Here is a 12916-nt window from a genome sequence, read left to right on the forward strand (position 1 = left end):
TATGTGGGAAATCCCCCAAGTATTTGGAAATTAAATAGCATACTTCTTAGTCTTCCATTGGTCAAAGAAGAAATCAAAATAGAAGTTAGAAAATACTTTGGACTGAATTAAAATGAAAACAACAGTATTTGTAGACCTCTGCTAAAGCAGACCTTAGAAGGAAATTTATAGCATTAAATGTTTATATTAGACAAAAAAAAAGTTTTCAATCTTCTGTCTTAAACTAGGGAATGAGTAAATTAAACCCAAAGAAGGAAGTATTAAAGATAAAAGTGAATATGGGGTGTACTTGGGTGACTTAGTTAAGCATCCGAATCTTTTTTTTTTTTTTTTTTTAGATTTTTTTATTTCTTTGAGAGAGGGAACACAAGCATGGGGAGTGGGAGAGGGAGCAGGGAGCCTAATGTGGGGCTCAGACCCAGGACTCTGGGATATGACCTGAGCCGAAGGCAGGCGCTTAACAACTGAGCCATCCAGGCGCCCCAAGCATCTGACTCTTGATCTCAGTTCAGGATCCTCAGGGTCATGAGTTCAAGCCCCATGTTGGGCTTTTAAAAAAAAAAATGAATATCAGTTACATAGATAATAGAGAAAAATCAAAAGCTGGCTCTTTAAAAAGACCAATTACATTCATAGACCTTTACCAAGACTGGGGTGGGGAGGGAGAAGAGATTAGATAGGAATTACCAATACCAGGATTGAAAAAGGGGACATCACTGCAGATCCTAAATTTACTAGAATGGTAATAGTAGAATCTTATGAATGACTTTATGCTAATAAATTCAACAGCCTGAATGAGATGGAGAAATTCCTTGAAATACATAAATTACCAAAGCTCACTCAAGAAGAAATAGGTAGCCTGAATAATACTGTGTCTGCTAAATTGATTTGAGGAATTACTATCCAAAATATATACGTACTTGAATAGAAAAAAAGATTTTGAATTTAAAAATGGGCAAAAGACCTGGAAAGACCCTTTTCCAAAGACCTACAAATGGCCAAAAGGTACATGAAAAGGTGCTTGATATCACAAATCATTAGTGACGTACAAATTATAACCACAGTAAACTATCACTTCATACCTTTTAGGATAACTGTTACCAAAAAGACAAGCAATAACAAGTGTCGACAAGGATGTAAGAAAAAGGAACCCTTGTTCAGTGTTGCTGGGAATGGAAATTGGTACAGGCACCTTGGAAAATAGTATGGGGAGTCCTCAAAGAATTAAAAATAGAACTACCGTATAGATCCAGCAGTCCTACTCTGGGTATATATTTGAAGAAAGTGAAATTATTACCTCAAAAAGATACCTGTACCCCCTGTTTATGTTGACTGCATAATTTATAATAGCCAGGTGTTACATAGAAATAACCCAAGTGGCACTGACCGTTGAATGCATCAAGAAAATTTACCCATTAAAAAAGAAATGAGGGGCACCTGGGTGGCTCAGTGGGTTAAAGCCTCTGCCTTCGGCTCAGGTCATGACCCCAGGGTCCTGGGATCGAGCCCTGCATCGGGCTCTCTGCTCAACAGGGAGCCCGCTTCCCCCACCCCCACTCTTTCTGCCTGTCTCTCTGCCTACTTGTTATCTCTTTCTGTCGAATAAATAAATAAAATCTTAAAAAAAAAAAAAAAAGAAATGAAATCCTGACGTTTGTGACAATATGGATGGACCTTGAGGACATTATGCCTAGTGAGATAAGTCAGACATAGACAAATACTGTATGATTTCACTTGCATGTGGAATCTAAAAAAGTTGAGCTCGTAGAAACAGAGTAAAATAGTAGTTACCAGGGACTGGGGATTAGGAGAAATGAAGAGATGTTGGTCAGAGGATACAAACTTCCAGTTAGAAAATGGATTAGTTCTGGAGATCTAATGCATAGCGTGGGGACTCTAGTTAGTATTGTATTATATACTTGGAAGTTGCTAATGCAATCGATCTTAAGTATTCTTACTATTTTTTAAAAAGGTATTTATGTGAGGTGAAGGATGTACTAATCTTCTTGTGATATTTCACAAAATATATATTTATCTGATTATCACATTATACACCTTAAACTTACACGGTATTATGTCAGTCATAACAATGAAATTGGGGGGTGGGAGAGAGAACATCAGGTTCCTTCCCACAAAGAAAGATCCAGGCCTAGATGGAATTTAAAGAAGAAATAATACTGATTCTAGACAAAGAATACTGATTCTAGAAAATTGAAGAAGAGGTAGTATTTCCCAACACACTGTATGAAGCTAGCATTACCTTAACACCAAAGATATTACAAGAAAAGAAAACTACAAGCTAGTGTCTCTCTCGAACATACATGCAAAATCCTTAACAAAAATACAAGAAGGGGTGCCTAGGTGGTTCAGCTGGCTGTATCTTACTCTTGGTTTTGGCCCAGAATCATGAGATTGAGCCCTGCATCAGGTTGCACACTTAGCAGGGAGGCTGCTTGAGATCTCTCCCGCTAGTGCCCTCAAATTAGTAAGTAAATAAATACAAGGAACCCAGTCATCAGTATATAAAAAGGATAATACATCATAACAAGTGGGGGGGTACCCCAGGAGAGCAGGTTTGCTTTGATAGTTGAAAATCAGTTGCTGGGATGCCTGGGTGGCTCAGTTGGCTAAGCATCTTGACTTCAGCTCAGGTCGTGATCTCAGGGTCCTAAATCAAGCCCCACATTGAGCTCTGCGCTCAGCATGGACTCTGCTTGTCCCTCTCTCTGTCCCTCCATCCACCGACTCATGCTCACTTTCTCTTTCTCTTTCTCTCTCCAGAATAAATAAATAAAATCTTTTTTTTTTTTAAAGGAAAAAATTGTGGAGTTATTCATCATAAAAAGAAAAACCTATGATCATCTCAGTAGATGAAGATAAAGAATTTGACAGAATTCAACCACTGGCAATAAAACTCTCAGGAAACTAGGAACAGAATAGAAGAACCCCGTTAACCTGATAAAACTCACAGCTAAAATCACGTGTAATGGGGAAAGACTGCATAATTCTAGGAAGAAGGCAAGGACACTTGCACTGGAAGTCCTAGCCAGTGCAAAAAGGCAAAAAAGAAAAGGCCTGTAAATTGTAACGGAAGGAGTAAAACTGGTTTTCTTTGCAGAAGACCTTATCATTCATGTAGACATTCCTAAGGTTGCTTTATCCAGTATGGTTGTGACTAGCCATGTATGCACAATACAGAACATTTCTGTTGTCACAGAAAGGTCTTTTGGACGGTAGTATTTTAAGGAGTCTATAAAAAAAAGGGTTAGAACTAAGTTTAGCAATGCTAAATGTTATAAGGTTAATATATAAAAAATGAAGTACATTTCTATATAGCGGCAATTAACAGTCAGAAATTGAAATTTAAAAAAGGTTACAATCTACAGTAGCATCCTAAAACATAAAATTCTAAGAATATATTTACCAAAATGTCTGTAAGGTTTATACGATATAAACTGTAACTGAGCAGAATTAAAGATTTAAATAAATCAAGAGATAAATGTTGTTAAGGTGCTGGTTTTCCCCAGGATGATGGTGGTGGTGATGATGTTTGAGGCGTATAGTTGACTTACATTATGTTAGTTTTGGGTCTACAACCTAGGGATTTGATATTTATATACATTGCAAAATGATCTCAAATTTTTTTTCTTGTGATGAGAACTTTTAAGATTACTCTCCTAGCAACTTTCAAATATGTTATACAGTATTGACTCTCCATGCCGTACAAGATATCCAAGATTCAGTACAATCACAATAAAAATTCCAGCAGGGTGTTTTGTAGAAGACCAGTTGACAAGATGATTATAAAACATAACTGGAAGATTTAAAGAAACTAGAATGACAGACATATGGGGGGGGCAGAGAAAAGTTGGAAGACTAACAGTACGTGGACACATTTACTATTAAGCTGCACAATCAGGGCAGAGTGATATCAGCATAAGGGTAGACACAGAGAATACAGAAGTAGACCCAAATATATAGAGTCAGTTGATTTTTGACATACATGCCAAGATAGATCAGTGATAAAAAGCTAGTCTTTTCTGGTTTACGGTACTGGGACATCAAGATATATGTATGGGAGGAAAATGAACCTTCTTCCTCATAGCACACGAGAATCCACTCAAAATGGATCATAGACCTAAATGTCAGAGCTAAAAACTAAAATCCATGGTTTGGGATTAGGCAGAGATTTCTTAGACATACGAAACATGAGCTATAAAGGAGAAAAATCGATAAATTGATCTTTATCCAAAGTAGAGACCTGTGCTTGTCAAAAGACCCTGTAAAGAAAATGAAAAGGCAAATTACAGACTGGGAGATGATATTTGCAGAACAACTTCTGAGAAAGGGGTTGTATTCAGAATATCCACAAGCTAATATTCTGTTTGTCTACAGCTTCACCAGCTGGTTCTAGTTGGGTGTGTGAGAGCCATGCAAGTGACCTTCAGAAAGTTGAGGGCTGCTGTGTAGCATACCCTGCCTCCCTCCCCGCCCCCTCCGACACCCAGTCCTTTCTTCAAGCCAGACATTCCCAGTTTCTTCAGCAATTTTTCTTTATCTAACTGGAGTTGATTCACAGAGATTTAAGCCAATAGGAGAATTTCTGTTCCTGTTCCTTATGAAGGCAGGAAACTACTACTCTGTTACTTGCGTTAGCAGAAATTGGGAATCAGAATTAAGATGTTCAGATGATATCCCATGGAACCCACAGTGGTTCTGAGGGCTTGTGTTTAGACAGGCCCGGCAGACCCCTTTCTCTGCCTCTGTTTGCTCGGAGAACTGTCCTTACCAGAGCTTGGTTTGATTTTGAACTTTGCACTGAGCTGATTCACACCAACTTTCTGTTCACTTTTGCAGATTCTACCCTCGTTTCTGTTTAAGGGTGATAATTTTTATCTATATTTATCTTCACTGGCTCAGGCAAACCTAAAATAGCAAAGAGCAAGATCAAGGTGTATGAAGTTGTGATTCCCCATTATCTTTGAGGATGAAATGTTTAACAATACGAAAAATGTCCTTTTAGGCACCGTTTTAGAAAGTAGATATTTAAAATGAAGGCTTTTTATTTGAGTTGTATGTTCAGATTTTATTATCATGTGCTTTTTATTTTTAGGATATACGATACATTTTGCTGTATTTTGGTTTTTTTAAGCTTGCTAGCCTTTCTCTTTGGCTGGCTAAGATACCTATCCTGCCTGTCCTTAGGGATCTGCGGTGTGTTGGTATGGAATAAGTGCTGAGCTAAACAGAACGTGTTTGTTCCACTTTTAATGAATATATGTGACCTTTTGCAAGTTATTTTCCTTTTCCAAGTCTTAGTTCCTCATCAGTAGATGAGAGAAATTGAACAAGACAGTCTCATAAGATCTCCTTCTGAGTCTCATTCCATGATTTTATGAAAGTAAGACATCCTACTTCCATGAAAGATTACCCAGCCTCTCTAGCCCATGTTGAAGCCTCTCTTTGAATGTTTACTTTACGCTGGTCTATAGAATGTACTTAGGCATTTAATATAAACTACCTCACAGCATTTCTGAATTGTTGCATGTGTATATGTCCCAAGGACCTTGTCTTCTGGGATGTTTTTTTTCTTCCCAGTGCTGTGAGTAAAGGGGTCTCCACCTCAGGAACCTGGTGGGGAGAAATCAGAGGGGTTTTTTTTCTTTCCAAAGGTATTGGAGTATTTTATATTATGGCTCTCCTGATATTGTGATATGAGATATCAGGATACTTCCTGATATTATGGCTATCCTGATATTATGGATCTCCTGATCTCCCACTCCCCTGTGGATTGTCATTTAAGTCATTTTGGGTTTGTCCCTGTTATAAACAGTACTTCAGTGAATGTGTGTGCATATAAATCTTTGCCCTCTCTTATGAGCATGGTGCACGGTTAATTCCTAGAAGGCAAATTACTCTGTCAAAGACTAGATGTTTCCTTCTACTATCTATTGCCAAAAGGGAAAGATAAAAGCGGACCTGGGTGCCAGTCCTTGTTATCTTAGGGTGAGCTGCTTGACCTTTTTAAGCTTCCGTTCATTCATATGTAAATGAAAGAGTTACAGCATTTTACCTCAGGATTGTAGTCACATCCTCACTGTCAAAAGTGCTGGTATGTAGTAAACACTAAGTGCTGGGTAACCTTAATCTGTCATGATAATATGTCCCTTATAAAAATGCACCTTAACCTTTTTCTTTCTCCTTTTTTCAGCTATGACTCAAGACCTGAGAGAAAGGAAATCTGCTTTTGAAAAATAAGAGAACTTTTTTGCTCTGGTTGGATTCTTCAACACAGCCAATGAAAACAAAGCACTGTATTTCTTTTCACTGATATATCACTGTTGTTCCCAAGAAAGACTGGCAGACAATCCTAGACTTCCATCCTAAGCAGAGTGACATGTAGACATATTTGCTGCACATGATGTTCACACAGTGAAAGTCATAAAGAGACAAAGTGGTATTGTTTACATTACTAGAAAATTAATAGCTTTCCAATGGCAATAACCCATTTATGAACGAGTTTTAGTCCACTGGAATAGACAGGGACCACATACTGTGGGAGGCAGATAAGCGTAGAGCTGATAACGTGATTGACACACATTCTGTAGCCGTGACCCATCCCTACAAGTATCCTAAAGCAGGTGCCGGAAGTGCTTTGCTTTGACCTGAGCAGACAGGTGAGTCAGCCCCTCCGAGAGCCAGGCAGCTCAGAGTGGCAGTGTGGTGCTAGCGGATTGTTTTCCTCCAGCAGACCGGGATGAGGGCTCCCTGGTGGTCTTCCTTCACAGAGGCATTAATTTGGAAGAGGCTAGCTGACTGGTCGAGTCTTGGTGACATTGTCCTTCCCTTGGGTGACAGTGTGCAATTTTCCATTTTAATTGCTCCTCAGATGCGGTGTACTGCAAACCAGTCTCCCCTGCTAACAAAAAGATGAGCCTCCTTTACTTTGAGCACGAAGACTTGCTCTTCTAGAATGCTCTGCTCCAAGTTACTTAGCTTTCCCTTCAGAATACATGAGGAAAAGGAGCAGGAGTAACAATCACTCCAGTTTCCCCCTGTGATACCTTGGACAAAATGTTTATTTCCAGATTGTATGGGTTTTGTTTTGTTTTTTTCTTTTTTTTTTTTTTTTTTTAAGATTGGCAAGCGAGGTTTGGGGGGCGGGGCAGGAAAAGCACTTGACCTTGGCTGCCTCCCCTTTTTGCTGTGAGCTGGGAAGTGTGCACGTGGTGGCCTTTTCTCTTTCTGTCTCTAGGAGAGCAGGAGACTCCCTCACTGCACTTCCCTCGGTCAGCTACTGGGTGCGGGGCTCGCTGCCATCAGCAGGGCCGCCCCACTGGCGAGCACACTCCACGGGCCTGCAGTGCCCACGCCTCCTCACCATGTGTGACTGAGGAGGACGAACGTTCTCTTAGGTGTTACTGCTTTTGCTCAGACTTTGCAAAAAAAAAAAAAAAAGAAAAGAAAAAAAGAAATTATATATATATATAAGTATATAATTATTAATCACCTCTGTCCTTGAGAAAGTCTTGAATGAATAGAGAATTTATTCCATTGCAATATTTGATTGTATAGAGGCACACTGTTTCATCAACAGAAGAAGCAAAAAGGCTGTGTATAAGTTTTTGGTACTATGTACCACCTCTGTTATTCTTCTAAAGCAAAGTATTCATGTACTTATACCATATTCTATTTAATTGTGTTTGATTTGAAAATATATATATATGAGAATTATATTTAAAATTGTGTCAACTTTCTGCTTTCAGGGCATTTATGGCTCTTCTACTGAAATGTGTTGATTCTTCCAAATATTTCCATTTGCTCTACAAAAACCCAGACATGAGCCACTCCTGGACTTAATCTTGTGTTTGGAGTGTACGGCATAGACCCTGAGGTTTTATTAGGTGTATTTGCTGTGATTAACTTATTTTGTTCCTTTAACAAAATATTTCCATCCTTTCACTTTGCTTCAACCTTTAAGTAACAGAAAAGCAATATAAAGGTCATAGAATAAAATGTGGTTTTGGGTGACTCTTGCTGCCTCTGCATGTTTTGGAATAACAATTTCTCTAAGACCCTAGGCTGTTGAAACTTGTGCTTTCAGTTACTGTATAGTAATTTCTTCGTATACATTTTGTGCTTCTGAGCTAGAGATGGTCTGTTGTGATAAGGTTCTTAAAAGAGGAGAACAGCAAGTTGGAGACTTCATTACCTTCTTCTGCCCCACCTGCTGTGGGACACAGAGCAGATTGTGGCCTGAAGTTATTAGCCAGATTTAATATTTGATCGGAAGTAGATCTTTGTACTTAAGTTAAAATTGGAATTGGATTCAGTGTGACCTTGAGCACCACTGTGTTCCAGGCTCTGTGCAGTGCACCCACAAAATACGATTCCTCGGCAGGATTTTCATAGGCTCAAGGAATCTGTTAACATCCATCTTTATCGTGTTGCTGACACCAACCCAGATTGTTAGAACAGATGTTAGTGCAGAAGCGGTACCTTTGTAACTTGCCATGTCTTCATCTCTCCTGTAAGATTTGACAAAAGTAAAAAGCAAACATCAACCAAGTCCAGCAAAGAGCAATAAAAACAGGGAGCAACTTTTTGTAACATTTCCATCTGGGGTTTCAGTTTTCAGTAGAGCTTCGTGAAATGTTAGTAGTGCACATGTCTGGAACTGGTCAGCAGGAACTTGGAGGGGAAGGTATCACAGGCTTCGTAGGCAGTTACAGACTGTGTTGTTTTAAGTACCAGCAGCTAAGCCCCTGCCGAAGCAGCAGACCTCTCTCTCTCTCTCTGGGGGCGCCTGCCTGACTCAGGCTGCCGCTGCCTTCATTCCCTACGGGAAAGGGGACCATGTCTGTACCCAGGGACATTTCCCTTCCCCCCCACCACCACCAGTTGATGAGACCAGCGTCGAACTTCTCATCCAGACAGGCCCAAGACACTTCTTTATCTTAAGAATTTTGCAAGGGGAAGGAGAGAGACCCTTTGGGATTGCAGCTTGTGCAGGGCCCTTAAGAAAGTCGGGACCCGTGAGCTGCCCTGCACAGGCAAGCATAGAGGTTTAGAAGTAGAAAGAGAGAAACATGAGTGCAAGCAAATCAGATCGGCTACTTCAGTAGCCTCGAGGCCTTCATGGGTTTCTGGATCTGTTTTCCCTCCTTCCTCTGGACCCTGTTCATCCCTCAGGTATCCTTAGAATGCCTCTTGGGTTTTCAAAAATCAGTCCGAAGTGACTTTTTATTACATGCAACCGAAAGGACCTTGACTAAAGTACTACCAGACTGCTCTAATTAACTCATGATCATGTGTCCTCAGCATGTTTGCAAAATACCCGTACATTTGGGAGAATTTTTCTTTACTAAATCTTTGGTGGTTTTGTGAATTCTCTTAAAATGGGATCCTCAACTAATGGAACTAAGAGACACTCCCTCATTTTTGTAGGGAGGAGTTACTCAGCACTGGGACCCCTTCATGCTTTCCTGAAGCCCACGTTTCCTATCCTTCCAAAGGATAAACACCATCCCTGCTTTTAGCAACTGTAATAAACCAAGAAATAGAGGGCATTTTTTTTTCTTTTTATTAACATAATGTATTATTTGCTTCATTGGTACAGATCTGTGAATCATCAAGCTTACACAATTCACAGCACTCACCATAGCACATACCCTCCCCAGTGTCCATCATCTAGCCACCCTATCTCCCACCAATCCCCCCAACAACCCACAGTTTGTTTCCTGAGGTTAAGAGTCTTACTGTTTGTCTCCCTCCCCAGTCCCATCTTGTTTAGTTTTTTCCCTCCCTACTACCCACAACCCCCTACCCTGCCTCTCAGATTCCTTGTATCAGAGAGATCATCTGATAATTGTCTTTCTCTGATTGACTCATTTCACGCAGCATAATAGCCTCTAGTTCCATCCATGTTGCAAACGGCAAGATTTCGTTCTTTGATGGCTGCATAGTATTCTATTGTGTATATATACCACATCTTCTTTATCCATTCATCTGTTGATGGACATCTAGGTTCTTTCCATGGTTTGGCAGTTGTGGACATGGCTGCTGTAAACATTCGGGTGCACGTACCTAGAGGGCATTTCTGTCAACGAGTAACTGATAATAAGCTTCAAATGATGGAGGGCCACTGCCTCTTTATTACGAAATAGGTACATGCTGACCACTTCCGTGGGCTAGGTAAGATGTCTGGCCTTTGGCTGCAACCGTAAGTAGAAGCAAATCCCAGCAAAACCCTTAAGGTTCCAACTTAGGAGACGGGCACTAACAGTTACTGGAGGAGGCCTCTCTGCTTGGGCGGGGTTGGGAATGGCTGGGAGTAAGAAGTGTGGTACTGTATGGGTTTGGGACTGGCGGAAATGGCCATGGTGTGGCGAGTGTTGGAAGGATCCATATGAGCAAAAGCCTAGAGGACATTCATGCTCAGGGAGGAAGAAGTGCATCTGCTTTCCCGTCACGTGGGGCAGTGATTATTTCTGCCTTAGTAACTTTATGCAACCAAATATTTCTTCAGTCTCTTGCCCTCAAACCGCCTGCTCTGGCACAATGAGTATCTGAACTCACCTGGAGTATTAAACCCCTTGCCCAAGGGTGGGTAGTGCCCCCCCAGACCCCCCCAGAGGCATCTACACAGTTGCTACCTAGTTGTGCCCGTATTTGCGAGCATAGGCTGGGGCAGCTGGGTCCTCTGGGCCTGTGGCGGGCAGGCAAGCTGCCTAGGAAACATGGGCTTCAGTTCAGTTCGGAGGGAGCTGGGAATTGCCAAGGAGCAAATAGGATTGTGGTGACTGGCCTTTCCCCTAACTTCAGGTATCAGGGTCCCCCATCTTGAATGTGCCTTCAGGCTCACCCCTAGATGATCCCCAGCTGGCCTCTGCCTACGTCACAGTAAGAGTCCACCATGCACCTTGTGGAAAAGCCCTGGCTAAACAGCGCCCTGGGCCTCCACACTGTGCATAGCTCCCAGCGCCGGGCCGGCCTGGCGTGCTCACCAGCACCCAGTGGGCTCCACCCAGACCTTTCGTTTTCCTCCTCTCGACGGAGAGCAACCTTTGTTCCTGCTAACAGCAGAGCCATTGGCCTAGCAAATGTTTGCCAATTCCAAAGTATTTTGATGTCTACTAAGGGCTCTGTTTACAGTGCAGGGACTCGGGAAATAAGACAAGGTTCTGGGGCGCCTGGAGCTTTCCATTCTACTGAGAAGGAGATAGAAGTTGGAAGCTCCATCTATAATTGCTGGTGTTTTTTGGACTCAAGCCAGCCTTTTGAGCCTATGATTTAACACCCTTTCCTTACAGAGCTCCGCAGGGCGTCAATAGGCTTTCCTGACCCAGAAAGGAGACCCACAGGTTAGAGGGGTCTGAGGAGGGGTCGCTCCTCTGAAAGTGCCCACCGCTTGAGGACTGGCTGCCTCACCATCCCATTTCCTCCCTGCAAGATTAGAACACTCAGGTGTTGTGCTCCTGGCTGACGACAAGGGGCGGGCGGCGCTTTGATGTCTGAGGCCATCAAGCAAGGCTCTGGGAGTGGGGTAGGCTGGAGAAGAGGCCACAGGATCAGTCTCAGACCCCTGGGGCTCTCCACAGAGCTTTGGGAAGTGTGAATTCTTAGAAACCAGAAACAAGGCTAGTAGTGTAAAGTTATTACACGCGCGTGGGACAAAATCCTGGCCTTGGAAGAACCTAGCTAGCCATTGAGCTGATGCCTTGAGGCGATCGGCTCTTCCTGAGTTCTGCTTGAATGATAATGGCAGCAAGCAGCAGGACTGAGTACTTAATACTGCGCCAGGCACAGGAAAGGTAAGTACCTACTCTCCCCTCCTATAAGGGGGTGCTGAGGCTTCAGAGGACAGGGAAGCCAGTTGAGGCAGTGAACCAGCCCTCTTCCCCACCACTCTGCTCTGTTGTAAGTCGCCCTCGGCTCTTCTCTCCTCCTGCTGCTTGTTGGTACTCACTAAAGACTAGTGTATCAGACGCTGCAGGTTTCTGGAAAAGGGGACTGGAGCTTGAAAACGTTCCATGCATTGCTTTAAAGCAGTAGTTCTTAAACTTTCTCATGCATCAGGATCCCCTAGAGAAACTTATTAAACCTTGGATTTCTGGGCCTCACCCCGTTTCTGATTCAATCGATCTGGGGTAAAGGCTGAGAATTCACATTTTTAACACATTTCCAGGTGATGCTACTGCTGCTCAGGAGACCAGACTTTTGAGAGTCACTGCCTTCAGATCGTTCCTATAAATTGGGAACTATTTCTATTCCCTTTTATTGGAGATGTCCATGCTACGCAGAAAGGGAATTTGAGGCTTATGCCTCGTGAATCACCAAAACAAGCACATACATCCTTTATTAGTATTCAGATGTTAACTCCAAGAACACCCAAATGCCACCCCACTGTCTGTCACTGAGCAGGTCTGGACATTGAGGCAAGTGTCTCCCCATGGGGTAAGGCTTAGACGAAGCCACAGTCTAGTCTCAGCCCACAGTCTCCCTCCTCCCTTACCGCCCCCACCCCCCACCCCACGCCCTGTGCCTTTGCCAGGGACATGTTCTCCAGGGCTGAGACTGGGCTGCTGGGATCACACCCAAGGCCCCAGTGGAATCTTTGGTGCAATCCCTGTCTGGTCCATTTCCTTCCAGTGTGTCCCCCAGCTCCTTGATGCCAGCTGCCCTCTGAGGTCTTGACCATGCCTTTCCTGACCTTCGTTGCTGTCCTCCTTTTTAAGTCCCTCCCATTGGACACTAGTACCTTGTTCTTCTTTTCTGCCCCCTCTGTCTCCTCCCCGTTTCTTCCTTCAGCACGTATTTCCTGGGGACTTGTTATATGCCTCTTCTCATTACTGGGGGTACAGCAGTCCCCAGAACACACATACTGCCCGTCTTCCTTGCAGTCTAGAAAACTAGG

At 42.6% G+C, this 12916-nt stretch overlaps 1 protein-coding gene across 3 annotated transcripts in view; it reads left to right on the top strand.

The window, feature by feature from the left end:
* AKAP10 (A-kinase anchoring protein 10) overlaps positions 1-8031 on the top strand; it is an 81509-nt gene extending 73478 nt beyond the window's left edge. For all 3 annotated transcript variants that reach the window (XM_032320241.1, XM_032320242.1, XM_032320244.1), the window contains one exon: positions 6212-8031. In XM_032320241.1, coding sequence (XP_032176132.1) covers positions 6212-6217 — 6 coding nt within the window. In that variant the 3' untranslated portion in view covers positions 6218-8031. The remainder of the gene's footprint in view (positions 1-6211) is intronic.
* The last annotated feature ends 4885 nt before the right edge of the window (positions 8032-12916 follow it).

This window comes from Mustela erminea, chromosome 18 (assembly GCF_009829155.1).
Source record: "Mustela erminea isolate mMusErm1 chromosome 18, mMusErm1.Pri, whole genome shotgun sequence".
Taxonomy (NCBI): Eukaryota; Metazoa; Chordata; class Mammalia; order Carnivora; family Mustelidae; genus Mustela; species Mustela erminea.